Source organism: Salvelinus fontinalis, chromosome 27, assembly GCF_029448725.1.
Source record: "Salvelinus fontinalis isolate EN_2023a chromosome 27, ASM2944872v1, whole genome shotgun sequence".
In the NCBI taxonomy this organism is placed as follows: domain Eukaryota; kingdom Metazoa; phylum Chordata; class Actinopteri; order Salmoniformes; family Salmonidae; genus Salvelinus; species Salvelinus fontinalis.
This window is the reverse complement of record NC_074691.1, coordinates 19,662,475-19,685,093: the sequence shown is the minus strand read 5'-3', so window position 1 is coordinate 19,685,093 and position 22,619 is coordinate 19,662,475. Positions and strand designations below refer to the sequence as shown.

At 41.0% G+C, this 22,619-nt stretch overlaps 1 protein-coding gene and 1 pseudogene across 1 annotated transcript; one reads left to right on the top strand and one right to left on the bottom strand.

The window, feature by feature from the left end:
* Positions 1–650: 650 nt before the first annotated feature.
* LOC129825246 (pro-opiomelanocortin B) lies at positions 651–9,135 on the bottom strand. Its single transcript, XM_055885178.1, has 3 exons — positions 8,933–9,135; positions 2,369–2,501; positions 651–2,167 (listed from the first exon to the last, which is right to left on the bottom strand). The coding sequence occupies exons 2-3, from the start codon at positions 2,486–2,488 to the stop codon at positions 1,607–1,609; spliced, it is 681 nt and encodes a 226-aa protein (XP_055741153.1). The 5' UTR covers positions 2,489–2,501; positions 8,933–9,135; the 3' UTR covers positions 651–1,606.
* A 131-nt stretch (positions 9,136–9,266) lies between these two features.
* The window catches only part of LOC129825647 (angiopoietin-related protein 7-like), a 20,199-nt pseudogene continuing 6,846 nt past the window's right edge, over positions 9,267–22,619 (top strand).

The window sequence follows — 22,619 nt, the reverse complement described above, 5'->3', positions numbered from 1 at the left end:
AAATTCTAGCCCTTTAGGTACTGCCATAGAGTTACATTAGAAGTGCCCATCCAAGAAGACTCAAGGTCATGGAATTCTGTCGCTGTACATTTCAATAGTGCTAAACAAATAGTTATATTGACTATGTCCGTTCTAGCTTGCTCATTAATGTCTTAATCGAAATTACGGATTGCCTTTTATCCGCTTGTCGCCCCCTTATGCCATAGTTTGTACATTTCAATTGTCATTAGAAACCACATTTGTTTAAGCAAGTCAGCCATTATCAGCAATGTTTTTTTTAAAGGCAGTAAATGACACTGAATGAACCGTTTTGCTGCCAGACAAGGTTCCGCTGATAGCCAGGTGTAGCAGTGGTAAGGTGTTGGGACAGCTGTTGGGACTCTGCTGTTGGGACAGTTTTATGTAGGCCCTAACAGTTTGTGGACACCGTTTGTCACTGTTATAGTGCAATTAATGTATTGTTTAGTGTTGTGTTGTGTAGTGGCTTTGCTGGCATGCATCCCACTTGTTTATTTTTGCCCCACCAAGATTTACATGCTAAAATCACCACTGCTTATACCTGTATATTGACAACACCATTAATTTTTATCTTGGTTGCTTGTTTGGTAGACCTCAAATAAACATAATGTACAGTACAAAAAAGGAAGTCATTTGTGTTGCTTGCCACAAAGCAGTATCTGTTTAATATATACATTTACAATATGGTACAATTTATCTCAATAAAAATAATGAGGAAAAATAGTATTCCATTTGAAATGATCTTCTCTCATACAAACTCCCTACCCCAGTCTGTCATCTATACACAGTATTCAGTATGGTCACTGTTACTGAAGACTTTCTAAGTACTTCCTTCAATTTATACTTTCTCATACAGCATTCAAGCCAAGGCCATAAATGAATTCTACAGCTATCAATGGTCATATCCAATCAAAACCGTTATAGGCTATCTAGGGCAATGCTAATATCCCTTTCATATACAGACAAAAATCCCACTTTTACCATGCCAGCTTTTTATACAGTACAAGCTTTTTTTTGTCAATCTGAAAGGGGTAAGGCTAAAAAAAAACTTGGTAATTTAAAACCCAGCTAAAGACCTAGTCATGATTCCTGTATTTTCACAGACCCTCTAACCAAAATACAGCTATCAGGTCTGTGTACAGTATGGTTCTCCGCTTCTTTGCAGGCAAATTAATTAACACTTCCATTGTTTAACGGCACCACCTACCCTCCCAATTTGCAAGTTACCCACTGATATGTATAAAAGGGCATACCTGCAAAAAAGTTGTAAATAAGGGGCTGTTTGAAAGGGGGGCCTTATAAACATTGCCTTATCTTTTTTACAGGTAACATACCATAAATTGTCTGAAATGTATATAAGAAAGATGATTTTGACTTATTTGTTGTTTCATTGTTTTATATTGTGGAGCTATAATTCGTTTTTTGTGTTACTCTGGAAACTTGGCTACAGATTAAATACGACCCTTAGTTTTCAACAGTTGCCACTGTACTTCAAAACATTCAGTTCATCTTTCCTCTTTTCCTCTTTACTACACTCATCCCATCCCTCCCCTCCCTTCCCTCTATCCCTTGTTCTTGCTGCCCTCCTCTACTGCTCGTTCTTACGGATGACGTGCTTGAGCAGCGTGATCAGGGGCTTGTGGGATTGCTGGGCATATGGCTTCATGAAGCCACCGTAGCGCTTGATAGCGGTTGGGCTGCCCCAGCGGAAGTGACCCATCCGATAGGACCCATCCTTCTTATCCTGCAGCCCCGTCACAGTGAGGGTTCTGGGGACTACCTTGGTCTGAGCCTTGGTCCCCTGGTTACCCAGAGCTCCCGCCATCTCGTCCTCCCAGCTGCTCAGCTGCCTGCGTGCCTGCAGGGGAAAGTTGCCCTCGGAGGAGTCCCCCCCTTCCAGACTGGAGGCATAGACTTTGATGGGGCGGCGTTTGCGCCCAATAGGTTTGCCCCAGCGGAAGTGCTCCATGGAGTAGGAGTGTCTCTTGTCGCTGTGGGGCTCAGGGTCAGCATCCAGGGCTCTCTCTCCAGAGGTCAGGGCTGCCAACATGATGCCCAGGGAGAGGCTCTCCTCAGTGGACTGCTGGGCAGCCGATCTGGGCTCTGGGGATTCGTCCTGGAGCCCAGACCTGAACAGGTGGATGCACTCCTGCCAGACGGAAGAAGAACAGCAGACGGGAGTTCAATACAAATGGATGGACAGGAACAGTGTTTAGTGATATATGGATGGATGGGTTAAAGAACAATCCATGAATAGTGAGTGATGAAAATTGCTATACGTGATGATTAAATCTTATACTGATTTGATGATGATTAATGAATGAAGGTGATGATTTTAACTCTGACTCACGAGTATCTTGTCCTCTGAAGGGAGGTCTTTGCAGTGGGAGCTATCCCAGCACTGCCCCCCCACCTTGGGGTTGCACACACACACCACCACCACCGCTAACAGCCAGGACGCACACACCATATTCAACCTATCACTGCACAAGACACACAGAGGCACAGGGAGGATTAGCCAATGACAAAGACATGTACAATTATTGAATTCTGATCTGAAACACGTCATGAAAATAGACTGCAGATGATGAGGCGCATAGAGGAATAGGGCTTGAGTCGGTGGTCATTTCACCAGCAGTTCTACTTCCTCTTGATCAACTTTATTCCTGTCCTGCATCAATCTGAAATAAGCCCTTACATTGTATAAAAAGTATGTATGAACGAATGCAGTATTCACAGGTAAACTGGTGAAGGGCAAACTATAAGAAGGATGGATTAGAACCCATACCATTGGAATTCTATCACCCAACGTATGTGACGCTCAGACATTCTTTTCTTGGATGACTTCACTGACCTTTGTTTATCTGTTGCTCCTATATATCAGTGCCCTTGTGAACACACACACACACAACACAGATATGGAGCTCATTCATGCACCTGTCCCACACATACACTGGAACATTTTCTATAAAATACTGTGGAAGATGTGCAAAGGAAGTCTCTGAATGGGAGGCAGCCTTCAATGGCCTTGTGACGCATCTCCCCTAGTCTACTGCCCCCTGTTATCTTTAAGTTAGCAGTTAGCACATGTTAAAGTTGACAAACCACTGCTCCTGTTCCCTATATCCTTAACCTTGTGGCTGTACCTCAGTCATCCCATCACTGATAACCATCCAGGTGTTCTATAATAGAACCTAGAACATCCAATTATGTATTTTCATTCAGAAAAAGATCCCAGCAAACCATAACTGGTTCTGTAAATGTTCTCAGAACATATTATTAAGAACATTCCCCTCAAAAATTCTAATAACACAAAATATGTCCAGTTGTGTTGATGATTATACAATCTTTGTATTAGGATATTAAAAACATACCTCTGATTTTGCAAGAATGTTCCGAACATACTGTACTAACACCAGGTACTGTATGAAGGCAGGAATGTGTTGCCTTAAATAATAACGAAAACACCTTTTACTGAACATACAACATACTTTTACTGAACATACTAAAACAGTGACTGAAAAAATGAACGAAGTATTGAGTTACAATGTAACTGTGAGTGTTTTGTCATGGCATTCTAACTGCTGTGGAGTTCTCTGACAAACTCAATAGATCTACGTCTGTGGAAACTTGTCTCGCCTTAATCAGAATGTTATTTAAAAGTTCCCAAAACATTTAGTTGGGATCTTTGGAGTGTTATCCCAGGAATGAATCCACCACAACACTAGGATGGGACTAACACAAGTACAAAGCTGTTTACAGCGTTTTGTCAAGAGTTGCAGGTTGGGATGTTTGTCTTTGCAGAGAGAGGATAACTACATCTAGAAAAAGAAATACCCTCTTTTATTTCTTACTCTACCAATCAATTATATATACAGTACTTTTAGTTCCCTACAAACTTGATTTCAGAAATCATATTACATTTGTATTATTGCATGATAGATTGTGGTGAGGTGTAAATAGATGTGAATATGTACTAAGAGTAAGCCGTAGTTGGAATCTTATAGCCATAATTTGAATCTTAATTTAAGGATTTCAATGCAAAGGGAAATCCAATGGAAACATTAGGATTTGAAAGAAAGAGACGATTAAATTAATTATTTTTCTATCTCAATTGCAAAGGCAAATATGAGACATAATTCTTTGATTAACCTCTACGGGATCGGTGTCCCCCCATGGGGGACACATTAGCTAACGTGCGCTAATGTGATTAGCATGACGTTGTAAGTAAAAATAACATTTCCCAGGACATAGACATGTCCTATATGGGAAGAAAACTTAAATTCTTGTTCATCTAATTTTGCACTGTCCAATTTACAGCAGCTGTTACAGTGAAAAAATGCCATGCTATTGTTTGAGGAGAGTGCACAACAAAAAAAAACTTTTATCACGGCAGCTGGTTTGATACATTCACCTCTGAAGGTAAATAATGTACTTACATTCAGTAATCTTGCTCTGATTTTTAATCCTGAGGGTCCCAGAGATAAAAATGTAGCATAGTTTTGTTTGATAAAATCAATTTTTATATTCAAATGCAGGAATTGGGTTTCACAGGTTGAACCCCTGCTGTGTCTGTGACTGAACAGCTTTATGTAAAGAATGAAACAGCTCTATCCTGGTGCCTTAGCAGACTAAGCAGCCTAGGGGGCTGTAAGATAGCAGATTGCTGGTTCAATTCTACTTGATGACCTTTCTTTAAAAAAGCTGTAACTATGTTTGGAAAATACCCTAATAAATGATCATACAAGGGGTACCGGTACCGAGTCTATGTGTAGGGGTACGGGTTAGTTGAGGTAATCGATTTAATATGTAAATGTAGGTAGGGGTGAAGTGACTATGCATAGATAATAATCAGAGAGTAGCAGCAGTGTATGTGAAGAATGTGAATGCATGTGCGTGTGGCGTCAAAATACATATGTGTGTGTCCCCGTGTTTGTGTGTTGGAGTGTCAGTGTAGTGAGATACTTTTGGTCATGTAGTGTATGTGGACACCTGCTCGTCGAACATCTCATTCCAAAGTAATGGGCATTAATATGGAGTTGGTCCCCTCTTTGCTGCTATACCAGCATCCACTCTTCTGGGAAGGCTTTCCACTAGATGTTGGAACAATTCTTCCACACCGATCTCGACATACCATTTCTGTATGGACCTTGCTTTGTGCACAGGGGAATTGTCATGCTGAAATGGGAAAGGGCCTTCCCCAAACTGTTGCCACAAAGTTGGAAGCAAAGAATATTCTAAAATGTCTTTGTATAATGTTGCATTAAGATTTCCCTTCACTGGAACTAAGGGGCCTAGCCCGAACCATGAAAAACAGCCCCAGACCATTATTTCTCCTCCACCAAACTTTACAGTTGGCACTATGAATTCAGGTAGCATTATCCTGGCAAACCCAGATTAGTCCGTCGGACTGGCAGATGATGAAGCGTGTTTCATCACTACAGAGGACGCATTTCCACTGCTCCAGAGTCCAATGGCACGAGCTTTACACCACTTCAGCCGACGCTTGGTATTGAACATGGTGATCTCAGGCTTGTTTGCAGCTGCTCGCCCATGGAAACCCGTTTCATTTAGCTCCCGACTAACAGTTATTGTGCTGACGTTGCTTCCAGAGGCAGTTTGGAACTTGGTAGTTAGTGTTGCAAACGAGGAAAGAAGATTTTTATGCGCTACGAGCTTCAGCACTCGGAGGTCCCGTTCTGTGAGCTTGTGAGGCCTACCACTTCGAGGCTGAGCTTCTGTTGCTCCTAGACATTTCCACTTCACAGTAACAGCACTTACAGTTGACCGGGGCAGCTCTTGCAGGGCAGAAATCTGACGAACTGACTTGTTGGAAAGGTGGCATCCTATGACGGTGCAACGTTGAAAGTCACTGAGCTTTTCAGTACGGGCCATTCTACTGCCAATGTTTGTCTATGGAGATTGCATTGTTTCGTCAGAAAGACTAGAGGAGGAAATGCCATTTGCTTTTGAATTGCTAAAAAAAAGGTTATCTTGGGGGGAAATTACCATTGATTTTACAGTAACTTTTCAACTCTACTCAATTGATGATGACAAATACATTGACACACAAGTATACCTTTGTGTCCGAAAGTTACAGTAAAATAAGTATTCCCCCAATATTCTTCTAATTACTAACAAAGTAGTTTATATATTTTTTATATTATTATTACTACAAAAAGTGATGTTATGAGTTGGTAGTCCATGCATGCATGTTCAAATTTCCTCTCCCTGATCAATTGATACCTAATCAATATTTCTCATCTCTCTACTTTACGACAATAATCTCACTGAATGATTTGGTGTTGTATTAGACAGATTTGATTGTATTGGAACTGAATAATCACACCTTCTTCGCTATTGTAATGAATAGATGGTATGTGGGCAGACCTCACAGTCACAGTAACAGTCTGTGCCTTCTACAGTATGTACCTTTTATAAACCATCCTCTAGCACTAAGCGTCGCTCTCCAAGGAGACGCTCACATACACAGCAGTATAGTAGTGCATTACATTATTGTTTGAAATTATTATTATCAGGAGCAGTTTTTATTAAACCTTTGATATGCACCTTGCAAGAACTTCGTTAAACTTTGTTTAAATTGTCAGGAAACTTTAAACGTTACCAAATTTGAATTCTTACTTATAACTTGTCAATAGGGGGGCGCCATTTCGACTTTGTAAAAATTCGTTCCCAAATTAAACTGCCTCGTACTCAATTCTTGCTCGTACAATATGCATATTATTATTACTATTGGATAGAAAACACTCTCTAGTTTCTAAAATCGTTTGAATTATATTTGTGAGTAAAACAGAACTCAAGTTCCAGCTAACTTCCTGTCAGGAAGTGAGAAATCTGAAATCGGGCACTCTGTTCCAGGGTAAGTTTATTCATTTGCATGTAATCTAAGAGTCGACATGCACTGCATACAATTTCCCCTAGATGTCAGTAAGCAGTGAGAATTGGAATGGTGTTGCTAGGCAGATCTGAGGCCATATAAAGGGTCTTGGAACGTGGGGTGCACTCTTTTCAACGTTCATCATGGCGCAAGACAGACCTCAGGATGGCATTCTGAAAAGCTCTCGTTATAGGCCTTAGATATATCCGTCTCTGATTTTATTTGATGTAGGTGTTAAAGACATCATAATGTAGTTATTTTAAACCGAGTTATATCAGTTTATATCAGTATATTGCGATTTTCGGATATTTCTTTGTGCTGCGTTATGAAGAGTTGGGCACGTCTGGGCCACATAGCTAATGTCTGCTGCTAATTCCAAAGTTGAAGACGTCAATCTACAACCGAGCAACGATGATTCTGGACAAAGGACCACTTGCACAAAATTCTGATGGAAGCTCATCAAAAAGTAAGAACTATTTATGATGTTAATTCGTTGTTCTGTTGAAAAATGTAAAACTACTATTCCGCCATTCATTTCGGTGCGGTCTCGCTTTAACGCACGCTGTATGTCGTAGTAACGTTAATTTAAAAAATCTAACACAGCGGTTGCATTAAGAACTAATGTATCTTTCATTTGCTGTCCAACCTGTATTTTTTAGTCAAGTTTATGATTAGTTATTGATTAGATTAGGTGCCTCTCCCAAGATTTCTCCCGACATTTTGTTGGCAGCTTGGCTACTATTCTCATTGTATAACCACGATTTGTGCCGCTAAATATGCACATTTTCAAACAAACAATATATGTATTGTGTAATATGATGTTATAGGACTGTCATCTGATGAAGTTTTGAGAAGGTTAGTGAAAAATGTAATATCTTTTGCTGGTTTATTCGTTATCGCTATTATTGGCTTGAATCAATGCTGTTGTGTGGTTGGCTATTGTAGTAAGCTAATATAATGCTAAATTGTGTTTTCACTGTAAAACACTTAAAGAATCTGAAATATTGTCTGGATTCACAAGATCTTTGTCTTTCATTTGCTGTACGCTGTGTATTTTTCATAAATGTTTTATGATGAGTATTTAGGTAATTCACGTTGCTCTCTGTAGTTATTCTAGTTGCTTTGGTGAGAGTTGTGATGGTGGCTGCAATGTAAAACTATGATTTATACCTGAAATATGCACATTTTTCTAACAAAACATATGATATACAATAAATATGTTATCAGACTGTCATCTGATGAAGTTGTTTCTTGGTTAGTGACTATTTATATCTTTATTTGGTCGAATTTGTGATAGCTACCTATGCAGGAAAAAAATGGTGGGAAAAAAAAGTTGTGTCTTTTGCTATGGTGGTTAGCTAATAGAAATACATATTGTGTCTTCCCTGTAAAACATTTTAAAAATCAGAAATGATGGCTGGATTCACAAGATGTGTATCTTTCATTTGGTGTCTTGGACTTGTGATTTCATGAGCATTTTATTATATGATATCCCTGTGGCTTTAGGCTAGGCTATGCTAGTCAGCTTTTTTGATGGGGGGGATCCCGGATCGGGGTTTGTGACTCGTTAGAGGTTTTAACATTGATTTCATCATTATTTGATAGTACAAGTGTTGGATGTGTCCAATCATTTGTGTCCTAAATAATTGGAATATTAGTTATCCTAGTTGATATATAGTAAATTTTCTATGTTTATTTAAATGCCAATTTACTAATCTGTGTTTGATAGAGATGAACATTATCAGCCATAAATTTATCCAACAAATCTATTTAAAACATAATGAAATATATATTGCAGATAAGCAGATTAGTCAGCTTACCTCTGCTAATATTCAGGGTAGGAATGTTAACATGCAATAGACCTGTGCAATTATCTAAAATCATACTTATGCTCACAACCTAGTGCTAAGTCTTACTAATAATTCTCAACAAAATAAGACAACAGCTAATTCAGAGCATGAATGGAAAAGGATGCAGAAGTTTGCTGTTGCTCTTTAGCAGGTTCATCTTTCTTACCTTCTTTCACTTTATCGTTTTGTTCTTCCACAGGTCTCCTGTCTTTCTCTGCAGGATCTCACAGCGCAGAATGGAATCACTCCTTCTCCTTCTCTCTCTCTCTCTCTCTCTCTCTCTCTCTCTCTCTCTCTCTCTCTCTCTCTTCCCTTGGTTGTCTGATCAATTTCTTTGTAGGAATTTGTCCTGTGTCTATGTCTGTGAGGTGGGAGCTCCTTTTATACTGTAGCCAAAGACACGTGTGGGTGGGTAGGGGGCTAGGGGTGGGGAGGTCATAGGAAATTCCACACTCACACACTTTCCCCCTCTCTCTCTAATCGATGCTGGCTCACGTTACATGATGACAGGTGAGGTCTTAGCAGATAGCTGCCACTTGTTGAGTCATGTCATAGCAACTAACGTTGTGTTTCTTTGCGTTAATCAGTTTTTGAATCATATGTGTACGTTGGAAAATTGACACATCTCTTTCTGGGTTTAAAAGGTGACGCTGACACCGGATCTGAGGTTCTCTCCAGCCCCTATTGTCAGTAGATGGATACTCAAAGAGGTGCTAAACACTGCTACCTAATCAGCTACGGAGGAGTGATGTGGAGTAACATGTTTTCATAAGAGAAAGGGCAGCAGCGGGCAGCGTGCAAATTGAGTTGGTTCCATTGGTTTTCATCAAGGAAAACATTTAAGGCCAGATCAAATTTATATCAGAAATCTGACTCATTGATGATCACACATTATTATTACACCTTAATAAACATTTAGAAGTTGGGTTGTAGAGGGGCAAGCAAACACTCTTTCCACCTTACACACACACACATGCAGGATTGAAGCACACACACACACACACACACACACACACACACACACACACACACACACACACACACACACACACACACACACACACACACACACACACACACACACACACACACACACACACACACACACACACACACACACTGTAGGGTTGCAAAACAGAATTATCTATAATTTTGGCCATCTATGGTAACTAGGAATTTATTCTTAAATATATATATTTTAAATGTATTCATGTATTCATGTATTTATATCTGTGTCCATATTATTGTCCACGAGTTTTTAGTGGATAGACCATTATGATCAAGAGAAAACAGCCTAATTAATTTTAAAAAGCATCTAATCAACAATTAAATAAATTCCAATGAACTCTGCAACCCTATTTACATTTACAGCAAACACATATTGACAGATGAAAATAAGTAAAAGCACGTCAAAATATTAAGGATATTTCATGCCGAAGCCCTCCCTTTTAACACCAACGGTATTCATAAAGTTGATGGGTTATATTTAGGATAATGTTGTACAGCTTTTGTCATAAAAAAAAGTAAATATTAAAATTGTGTTAATTTACGATGTAATTTATTTGACATGTTATAAACTTATAAAGTTACCAGTAATACAGTATACCTTCCCTTTGCAACCCTACACATCAGTGGAGGCTGCTGAGGGGAGGACAGCTCACAATTATGGCTGGAAATTAGCGAATGGAATGACATCAAACATATGGAACCCATGTGTTTGATTTATTCAAACCATTCCATGTATTCCACTCCAGCCATTACCATAAGCCTGTCCTGCCCAACTAAGGTGCCATCAACCTCTTGTGCTACACACACATTGTGAAAAACAATGGCTTCCATTGCAGTGGATGATGACCTGAATACACCATTGTGACTGCTCCGTATAATTAAAGGAAATAAGATACAGAAAAATACCACAGAAATCTCTGTTAGGGGCTGGAGAAAGAAAGCAATTACACTTAGTTATTGACAGATTTTTCTCGAAACAAAGGTTTTACCCACTTTACAGTACATTTGGAATTGATTTGTAAACAGAAAGGGAACTTTAGGCTAGCCACAGAATGTCAGAGGGTGACATGGTGGATTCCAAACATAACGCTTTTCTCTCTCCAATAAAATGTTGCTTTGATGTTGCAAAAAGTATATTGAAAAGAGTATTGAACAATTGTATTTTTTTGCTTTAAAGGGGACATCAGCAGTTGAAACTTTAACAAAGCTTACCTCCGCCTCTGATTCAGTTGAAAGCTGAGGGATGGATGAGGTTGGATAAATGTACCCACTCTCAAATTCATTGGCAGAGCTATGGATGCATGGCTATGGCCATCCATGATATCAAAATGAGAGTTTTTGAGGCTATATAGTGTTTGTTTACATTTACCTAGTTTACAAACATTGGAGTAAAACATGCTTATATTTGGGGTTCTGATGGGGTGTGAGGCATGTATAAGATACATTTCAACGAATATAATATAATTAATTTACAAGTCCAAACATGGATGTAGCTACTGCAGATTGCCACTTTCAAGATTGATTTAAAAAAAAATGAAAATCCTACCATTAGCTCAAAGACCTGCACTTGGTGTGTGTGTGTGTGTGTGTGTGTGTGTGTGTGTGTGTGTGTGTGTGTGTGTGTGTGTGTGTGTGTGTGTGTGTGTGTGTGTGTGTGTGTGTGTGTGTGTGTGTGTGTGTGTGTGTGTGTGTGTGTGTGTGTGTGTGTGTGTGTGTGTGTGTGTGTGTGTGTGTGTGTGTGTGTGTGTGTGTGTGTGTGTGTGTGTGTGCGCGCGTGCGTCTGTTTGTTTTGGTTGGGTTAGGAGGCTTTTAATGTTTGGTTACTCAAATGTACATGAAACCAGATGAACACACACTTTGATATTTGGCATGCATTTCTAGGAAAGTTGTTCTGTGCTCTGTCAAATAGTTATTCAACAGCAAGCTTGTCTGAACATGAATTAAGTGTGAAGTGGGTAATCTACATTGATGCCATGGAAATGTCAAAATGCTCCAACATAACCTGTAGGCGGTGGATCTTAATTTGATCACCTTGTTGTTGCTGGAAATTTCCTGCACATTTGTAGTGTATTCAAGGTTTAAAAAGGCTTCTAAATTTAGCAATTTCCACTTAAAAATGTCAGACTTGATTTGCCCTAACAAAAAATGTATCAACCCCTACAAAAATGTCCATTAATTATAATTCACATAATAATTCACATTTCCTGTTGCTGCATGATTATTTTCCTGCTGTGAGAAACTGATCAAATTAAGATCTTACACCTGTATATGCTTTATTATGAGCCATCAAAACAATATATTTCAGGTTGATTTAAGAGCCCTATAAACTCAGGGATAGGGAAACTTTCTTTACATGACAGCCTGTAAAGTTTTAAGGGTTAGGATTGGGGTTATGGCTAGGGATGGATTTGAACCATGGTGTGGACATGAAACTTGAGTTAAGGTTTTTAAACCCTCACCCTAGCTTCATGTCCACATCCCAGCTCATCCCTAAATCCTACCACAGTGGCGATTTTAGCGTGTGAATCTTGGTGGAACAAACCCTCCAACATTATTTTAGATGCATGCCAGCAAAGCCACAATACTAAACAGTACATTAATTGCACTAAAACGGTGACAAATGATGCCCACAATGTTACAGTATGGACTACATAAAGCTGCCCCAACAGCAGAGCTTTATTTTCAGCACCATGGCTTGAATCCTTACCACTGCTACACCTGGCTATCAGCAGAGCCTTGTCTTCAGAATATGGGCTGTTCTTACAGTGTTCTCCCTGTACACCAAGTCAGAACCGTAGGATAAATAAAGGGAGCATATAAGCAGACAATGAAAGCTCTTACAATATTCTATGATTACATTTCTCAAAAACAGGTTATAGGCTAAATGTGCACTACCAAGTCAGAACAGCAGGTGAAATTAAGAGGTGAAAATAGACCAAATTATTAGGGTGAGGCACATGGGCTACTCACCTTATTGTGCTGTGCTCACTTGAACAGGAAGGTGGCGCGGCGGCCCTTCATGGGCGAATTTTGTCATCAAACTTTGTCATCAAAGTCTGTCACACTGGATTTATGGTGCTTTCAAGACAACTGGGAACTCGGAAAAAAGGTTGACTCATGACAACGTCACTGATCTTCAGGTTGTAGCACTAGAAAGAGGCCCGAGTTCCTGATTTACAATTCCGAGTTGGATGAAAGTTCAAAATGTATTTTCCCAGTCGTAGCAAATTTTTCCTGATTTCCCAGTTGTCTTGAACTCACTAAAGTCAGATTTTGCAGTTCCAAGTTAACAGTTGTTTTGAGCGCGGCACAAATCAGACAGCATGGCCAATGTTGAATGTTTATCATTTTAAACTAGGAGAATAGACCCATAGATCTTAGACTTGGGACCACAAAGCCACTCCACTGAATAGCAGGCTAATGATTGCTTTGCAATGCTAACAGTTAGCCACTGATTCCTTCCAAACCACTCACTGATGAATTTGCGATTTCCAACTTGTTGTGTAATGTTTACGCACAATGGTCGATGAGCACCGATACGTTTTATTTATAATTTCTCTACATTATTTCTCTTCATATGACAAGAATTTAAAAGGATTTGCCAGTAGGTTGTCGACTTGATTCATGATGACTGCTAGCTAAGATTTTGAGAATATGATGTTGACATGATCAGTCCAATCAAAGCTACTGTAGATACTGTATAACGTGATTTGACGTCATTTTATCTGTGGCCAATGACCTTGAGACTTCTTGGATGGGCAGTTCTAATGTAACTCAATGGCAACAGCCAAGGGGCAACAATTTTTTAGCTCTACCCTTAGACTTGGTGGTGATGGAGTGTCCCCATGAGTGACAGAACACTGAACCATTCACGACGCAACGAGCTAGGCTGAAACACCTGCATTTTGAAGCTGCCTTACTCAAGAAAACTAAAAAGAGAGAATGTTTATATGCAGCTTTATTAACTCAATGATATGTACTTTTTTTTTTTACATTGTTTGCAAAATGATATGTGACACGTATTAATTCTAAAATAACATGCAAAACAGGCAAACACACTTTTTTTTAACAAAACATTTATTTTTTTATTCTTTTTTGCAAAAAATGTGGGGTTCAAACAGCCCCATCTGCCCTGAATGACGGGCCGCCACTGCCCTACCCCTAGCTTCATGTCCACATCACAGCTCCTCCCTTCCCCTAACCCTTTTTATGGGCTCCCGAGTGGCTCAGTGTTCTAAGACACTTCAAACGCGTAACATAAACTCAGCAAAAAAAGAAACAGCCCTTTTTCAGGACCCTGTCTTTCAAAAATAATTGAAAAAAATAATTGAAATAAAAACCAAGTAACTTCACAGATCTTCATTGTAAATGGTTTAAATACTGTTTCCCATGCTTGCTCAATGAACCATACAAAATTAATGAACATGCACATGTGGAATGTTCGTTAAGACACTAACAGCTTACAGACGGAATGTAATTAAGGTCACCGTTTTGAAAACATAGGACACTAAAGAGGCCTTTCTACTGACACTGAAAAACACCAAAAGAAAGATGCCCAGGGTTCCTGCTCATCTGCGTGAACATGCCTTAGGCACGCTGCAAGAAGGCATGAGGACTGCAGATGTGGCCTAAGACAGCGCTACAGGGAGACAGGAAGGACAGCTGATTGTCCTCGCAGTGGCAGACCACATGTAACAACACCTGCACAGGATCGGTACATCCGAACATCACACCTGCGGGACAGGTACAGGATGGCAACAACAACTGCCCGAGTTACACCAGGAACGCACAATCCCTCCATCAGTGCTCAGACTGTCCACAATAGGCTGAGAGAGGCTAGACTGAGGGCTCGTAGGCCTGTAAGGCAGGTCCTCACCAGACATCACCGGCAACAACATCGCCTATGGGCACAAACCCGCCGTCGCTGGACCAGACACGACTGGCAAAAAGTGCTCTTCACTGACAAGTTGCGGTTTTGTCTCACCAGGGGTAATGGTCAGATTCGCGTTTATCGTCGAAGGAATGAGCGTTACACCGAGGCCAGTACTCTGGAGCGGGATTGATTTGGAGGTGGAGGGTCCGTCATGGTCTAGGGCGGTGTGTCACAGCATCATCGGACTAAACTTGTTGTCATTGCAGGCAATCACAACGCTGTGCGTTACAGGGAAGACATCCTCCTCCCTCATATGGTACTCTTCCTGCAGGCTCATCCTGACATGACCCTCCAACATGACAATGCCACCAGCCATACTGCTCGTTCTGTGCGTGATTTCCTGCAAGACAGGAATGTCAGTGTTCTACCATGACCAGCGAAGAGCCCGGATCTCAATCACATTGAGCACATCTGGGACCTGTCGGATCGGAGGGTGAGGGCTAGGGCCATTCCCCATAGAAATGTCCTGGAACTTGCCGGTGCCTTGGTAGATGAGTGGGGTAACATCTCACAGCAAGAACTGGCAAATCTGGTGCAGTCCACGAGGAGGAGATGCACTGCAGTACTTAATGCAGCTGGTGGACACACCAGATACTGACGGCTACTTTTGATTTTGACCCCCCCTTTGTTCAGGGACACATTATTCCGTTTCTGTTAGTCACATGTCTGTGGAACTTGTTCAGTTTATGTCTCAGTTGTTGAATCTTGTTATGTTCATACAAATATTTACACATAACTTCTCACGAGTCACCATCCCGGATCCGGGAGCACCCTCATCAGTAAAAAAGCTGACTAGCACAGCCTAGCATAGCGCCACAAGTAAATACTAGCATATAAATATTATTAAATCTATTAGCTAACCACCATAGCAAAAGACACAACTTTTTTTTCCCACCATTTTTTTCCTGCATAGGTAGCTATCACAAATTCGACCAAATAAAGATATAAATAGTCACTAACCAAGAAACAACTTCATCAAATGACAGTCTGATAACATATGTTTTGTATAGCATATGTTTTGTTAGAAAAATGTGCATATTTCAGGTATAAATCATAGTTTTACATTGCAGCCACCATCACAACTCTCACCAAATCAACTAGAATAACTACAGAGACCAACGTGAATGACCTAAATACTCATCATAAAACATTTATGAAAAATACACAGCGTACAGCAAATGAAAGACAAAGATCTTGTGAATCCAGACAATATTTCAGATTTCTTAAGTGTTTTACAGCGAAAACACAATATAGCATTATATTAGCTTACTACAATAGCCAACCACACAACAGCATTGATTCAAGCCAACATTAGCGATAACGAATAAACCAGCAAAAGATATTACATTTTTCACTAACCTTCTCAGAATTCTTCAGATGACAGTCCTATAACATCATATTACACAATACATATAGAGTTTGTTCGAAAATGTGCATATTTAGCGGCACAAATCGTGGTTATACAATGAGAATAGTAGCCAAGCTGCCAACAAAATGTCGGGAGAAATCTTGGGAGAGGCACCTAATCTAATCAATAACTAATCATAAACTTGACTAAAAAATACAGGTTGGACAGCAAATGAAAGATACATTAGTTCTTATTGCAACCGCTGTGTTAGATTTTTAAAATTAACGTTACTACGACATACAGCGTGCGTTAAAGCGAGACCGCACCGAAATGAATGGCGGAATAGTAGTTTGACATTTTTCAACAGAACAACGAATTAACATCATAAATAGTTCTTACTTTTTGATGAGCTTCCATCAGAATCTTGGGCAAGTTGTCCTTTGTCCAGAAGAATCGTTGCTCGGTTGTAGATTGTCGCCTTCAACTTTGGAATTAGCAGTAAACATTAGCCATGTGGCGAAGACGTGCCCAACTCACTATAACGCAGCACTAAGAAAATTCCGAAAATCGCAATATACTGATATAAAATGATATAACTCGGTTTAAAATAACTACATTATGACGTTTTTAACACCTATATCGAATAAAATCAGAGCCGGATATATCTAAGGCCTATAACGAGAGCTTTCCAGAACGCCATCCTGAGGTCTGTCTTGCGTCATGGCGAATGTTGAAAAGAGTGTACCCCACGTACCAAGACCCTTTATATGGCCTCAGATCTGCCTAGCAACTCCATTCCAATTCTCACTGCTTGCTGACATCTAGCGGAAGGCGTATGCAGTGCATGTCGACCAATAGAATACATGCAAATTAATAAACTTAACCTAGAACAGAGTGCCTGATTTCAGATTTCTCACTTCCTGACAGGAAGTTTGCTCCAACTTGAGTTCTGTTTTACTCACAGATATAATTCAAACGGTTTTAGAAACTAGAGAGTGTTTTCTATCCAATAGTAATAATAATATGCATATTGTACGAGCAAGAATTGAGTACGAGGCAGTTTAATTTGGGAACGATTTTTTACAAAGTGAAAACAGCACATTGAGAAAAGGTTTTAAGTTTGCTGAAAATAAACGCAATTGACAGTGAGAGGACGTTTCTTTTTTTGTTGAGTTTATAATACGAATTGTAATTTGTAACATATAAGAAATGGGTGATGGATATCCACAAATTAATACATAGAGTCAAAAATGTAACATCACACGAAATGGAGTGTTACGTATTTACGTACAGAATAAAACTAAATGTTCTGAGAACAGGATGACGTCACAGCTCATCCCTACCCCTAACCCTAGCTTCATGTCCACATCCCAGCTCATCAATAACCCTAACCCTAGCTTCATGTCCACATCCCAGCTCATCCCTACCCCTAACCCTAGCTTCATGTCCACATCCCAGCTCATCAATAACCCTAACCCTAGCTTCATGTCCACATCCCAGCTCATCAATAACCCTAACCCTAGCTTCATGTCCACATCCCAGCTCATCAATAACCCTAACCCTAGCTTCATGTCCACATCCCAGCTCATCCCTACCCCTAACCCTAGCTTCATGTCCACATCCCAGCTCATCAATAACCCTAACCCTAGCTTCATGTCCACATCCCAGCTCATCAATAACCCTAACCCTAGCTTCATGTCCACATCCCAGCTCATCCCTAACCTTACCCCTCACCCTAGCTTCATGTCCACATCCCAGCTCATCAATAACCCTAACCCTAGCTTCGTGTCCACATCCCAGCTCATCAATAACCCTAACCCTAGCTTCATGTCCACATCCCAGCTCATCAATAACCCTAACCCTAGCTTCATGTCCACATCCCAGCTCATCAATAACCCTAACCCTAGCTTCATGTCCACATCCCAGCTCATCAATAACCCTAACCCTAGCTTCATGTCCACATCCCAGCTCATCCCTACCCCTAACCCTAGCTTCATGTCCACATCCCAGCTCATCAATAACCCTAACCCTAGCTTCATGTCCACACCCCAGCTCATCCCTAACCTTACCCCTCACCCTAGCTTCATGTCCACATCCCAGCTCATCAATAACCCTAACCCTAGCTTCATGTCCACATCCCAGCTCATCAATAACCCTAACCCTAGCTTCATGTCCACATCCCAGCTCATCACTAACCCTAACCCTAGCTTCATGTCCACATCCCAGCTCATCAATAACCCTAACCCTAGCTTCATGTCCACACCCCAGCTCATCCCTAACCTTACCCCTCACCCTAGCTTCATGTCCACATCCCAGCTCATCAATAACCCTAACCCTAGCTTCATGTCCACATCCCAGCTCATCAATAACCCTAACCCTAGCTTCATGTCCACATCCCAGCTCATCACTAACCCTAACCCTAGCTTCATGTCCACATCCCAGCTCATCAATAACCCTAACCCTAGCTTCATGTCCACACCCCAGCTCATCCCTAACCTTACCCCTCACCCTAGCTTCATGTCCACATCCCAGCTCATCACTAACCCTAACCCTAGCTTCATGTCCACATCCCAGCTCATCAATAACCCTAACCCTAGCTTCATGTCCACATCCCAGCTCATCCCTAACCCTAGCTTCATGTCCACATCCCAGCTCATCCCTAACCTTACCCCTCACCCTAGCTTCATGTCCACATCCCAGCTCATCCCTAATCCTAATTTCACAGCATCTCCCTCCCTTCTTCCTTCCTTCCTTCCTTCCCTCCCTCCCTCCCTCCCTCCCTCCCTCCCTCCCTCCCTCCCTCCCTCCCTCCCTCCCTCACTTTCCCTCTCCCTCAGGGGAATCCTCTAAGGTGGATTATGGGGATAAGATGTCCACTGTGTTACAGCCACACTGCTCTAAATCACTCTTTCACACGGAGAGATAGACAGAGAAAGAGAGGTGGAGATTGGAGGAGAGAAGGAACGACGGAGACGGAGAGGAGAGGAATGGGGAGGGTCTTACGACCAGGATGGTGTAAGGACAGGGGCGAGAGACTGGCCAGGAGAGAGGTAAAGAAATACCAAATTTCTTTGTTTACAGCAGCTCTGTAGCTAACTCTGTACATGCACAGGGGGGTTCTATACTGGGTTTGTTGTTGGGTTTTATTGTGTTGTGTTGTATGAATAAATAGAATGACTAAATAGTATGTTGTTTTGGAGGGGGGTTTGAGATACATTGGCCTATGTATTTGTATGTCAGTAAATGCTACTCAGTCATTTGAAAACATGTATATCAGTTATGATGCAATTCAACTATTATAACATGGTAGGTTCACCTAGTAGTCATTTCAGTGCTCAGAGTTCACACGCTATTAGTGCAGGTCAAAGGTTGTGGTTGGGAGGTGGGCATTGGTGTGAACTATGAATATGTGAGACATAAGTGTCTGGACTACGATGGGGCGGCTGGTAGCCTATTGGTTAAGAGCGTTGGGCCAATAGCTGAAGTATCGCTGGTTTGAATCCCCGAGCTGCCTAGGTATAATAATCTGTTGATGTGCCCTTGAGCAAGTCACTTAAGCCTAGTTGCTCTGCATAAGAACATCTGCTAAGTAATGTAATGATGATCTGGTGGTACATGTAGGCCTACCAGTGTGCAGTGATTTTATAGTACTAAGGCTTTTTTGCTATTCCTACAGAGAGAAAGCTAAACCTGAACCTGAACCTGCCAGTCTCCAGAGCCAGACAGACCACTCTCTCTGACCAAGCTAGGACGTTCCAACCAGAGGAGAACAATGGCCTTTCTACCCCTCCTGGGCTTGTGGCTGGCTCTGTGTCTCCTCCTGGTCCGGGAGGTCCATGGAGAAGACCCTACTAGTCATCAGATTGGCGGTGGTGGCGGGGGCTCCCAGTGCGGGGACTACAGTAACCAGGTGATGGAGGATGGGATGTGCCGTCTGGTGGCCACCCTGCCCCAGACTGAGGACCAGCGCTGTCCAGACATGTTCCGTTGCACAGACGAAGTCTCCTATTGGCTGCATGAGAACGAGGAGAGGAAACAGCAGATTCTGTCGCTGAGGGAGACCATCTCAGAGCTTCAGGAGGAGCTGAGGAACCACAGGCACCGTGTCAAGGTTCTGGAGCTGCAGGTGGGTTCTAGAGATAGAACTGGAGGAATAGGCTAATGGTGTAGAGAAATAGATGGCGTTCAAATTCTAGAACTAGAGTTCAGGGAAAAACAAGTAGGCCAGGGTTATAAAGCTTCATGGAAATAAAAGTTCAATGACTGAGATACAGTGCTCTAGTTTCTGTATGAGTGTGTAAGGCTGGAGGTGAGCCACATCTTCAGACTCAGAGCAGGACATGTGCCAGTGGTCTAGAACTGCAGGTGAGCAACTGTTCTTGAGATACTGCTGTGATTACTTTACGTTAAACTGAATGCTAAAAGCCTCCGGAACACGCTCTAACCCTACGTCCTAAAGGAGGACTTCAGCCAACTAACACACATGCTGTAGACACACACATGCACACTGACACCTGTCTCTATATACCCCCTATGCTGTGGCAGCCGGTAGCGTACGGTATCTCCCCAGGTGTCCCTCCCTCCTAGCAAGTCCTTGACCTTGGCGCTAAGGGGATTAGCCCTGGGTACTCTGGCCTGGCTCTCCTGGCCCTTCTCCACCACGTGCTGCCTCGTGTGCCTGTGGCACTGGGACTCAGCCCTTTGACTAACCATGGCTTTTACCTGGTCTTTGACGAAAGGGGGTAGTGCCACTGGGATGTGGTTTGGGATATGGGCTGGGAATATAGCACCTGTAGGTGGGATGGTTTCTTTACTATCAAATGAGGAGAGACAAACTTATCACACAAGTCAGAGTTATACTTAAACTAAATATTTAATCACTTATTAATAAGGGTGTAGGTCAATACAACGCACACATATAAAGTAAATCGATTGAATGCTCTACGATAATGATGGCTGGTCGTCGAGTTACCCTCAGATGACTCGTTGAGAGCCCTGAGACAAATGTACAAAGGTATTTTATAGCTAAGATACACCCCTTTCAACCTACATGATAAACAACAGATGTATAGAATGGGTCACAAGGTTAAGATTTGTATGAAAGAGACTTATAATTCACAGCAGACAGTATCTGCTGTAAAAACAGTTATGCTTGTGTAGAGACCAGTGTCTGGCACTGGGGTCATCTCTCCCTGGTAGCATATAGAACAGAAACATTAACTCATGCTCTGGAATGCAGTCTTTTTAGGTTTTATCACCCAAAAGACATCATAAATCTCCTGTCAGTGTTATCTCCCAGAGGCCCATCCTCAGTAGAACACACACAGAATAGTTATATAAATCCTTTATTCTGTTGCATAAAACAACCATTTGACGCAATAAAAGTATTATAACATAATCTTGTAATTTCCACCATAATATGTGGTTGAATCCCCTCTGTATGTCTGTCTGTCATTTCCCTTTTTACTCCTTTCTCTCACTCTCTCTGCAAATCTTTTTTTCTGGGGTCATACAGTATATTGCCCCAGTATTATATCCCAACACTTCTCACCTTATTACAGGGGAAAAGGGCATAGCAGTTACTGCATAGCAGACTTTTCTTAGCATGTACAGAACATCTTTGTTTTATGAAAATGTACTTATTTATTTATTTGATATTTTCAAGGATGAAATCTCTTGAGATGCACCATCTCGTGTCCAAATAAAAAAAAATAAACAAACAAACAATACTTAATAACAAGAATAATATGACAACTACGGTCTAAAAATAATTTAAAAAAAATAATAACAAAAAAAAGTACATTAACAGCATAAAAAAGTTAATAGGCCTACAACTAATAAAAACTACTGCTAACACTACTAATACAAGTAATACAACTAAGTACCTATAATACATAGATACAATTTACAAACATCTTCACATAGTGATGCTTTTATAACATAAAAACACAAACAGTTTGTTCTTAACATTCGAAAAAGGCTTTTCTTATATTCACTGTGTGATTGTAATGTCCTGATTTCGGTATGTAAATTATTCCAGTCAGTTGCACCTTTGTATCTGAAAGATCTTACTCCAACCTCATGATATACCCTAAAAATGTGTGATTGCTACTGGTGTTGAAAGGAGTTATGTGTCTTGTAAAGTGAGTATATACAGGGCACAGGAGGTTGGTGGCATCTTAATTGGGGAAGACGGGCTCGTGGTAATGGCTGGAGCGGAATTTATGGTATCAAATACATCAAACACATGGTTTCCAGGTGTTTGATGCCATTCCATTCACTCCGTTCCAGACATTATGAGCTGTCCTCCTCCCCAGCAGCCTCCACTGATACAGAGAGATTTAAATAGATACATATAGAAAGAAATTGGTACCAATGCAGTTGTCTTCTGTTAGACAGTGACAGACCATTTAGTGATTCACACATTGTGCAATGATGTGTCTTATAATGGCATCCAGGAATCAATCTTCAAAGATGGATAAAAATGACATCTCATTCATAAAGTAAGGTCTTGGTTGTGTTTTTATAGGTGATGTCACCATAGTAACCCAACTGCTGCTTCCT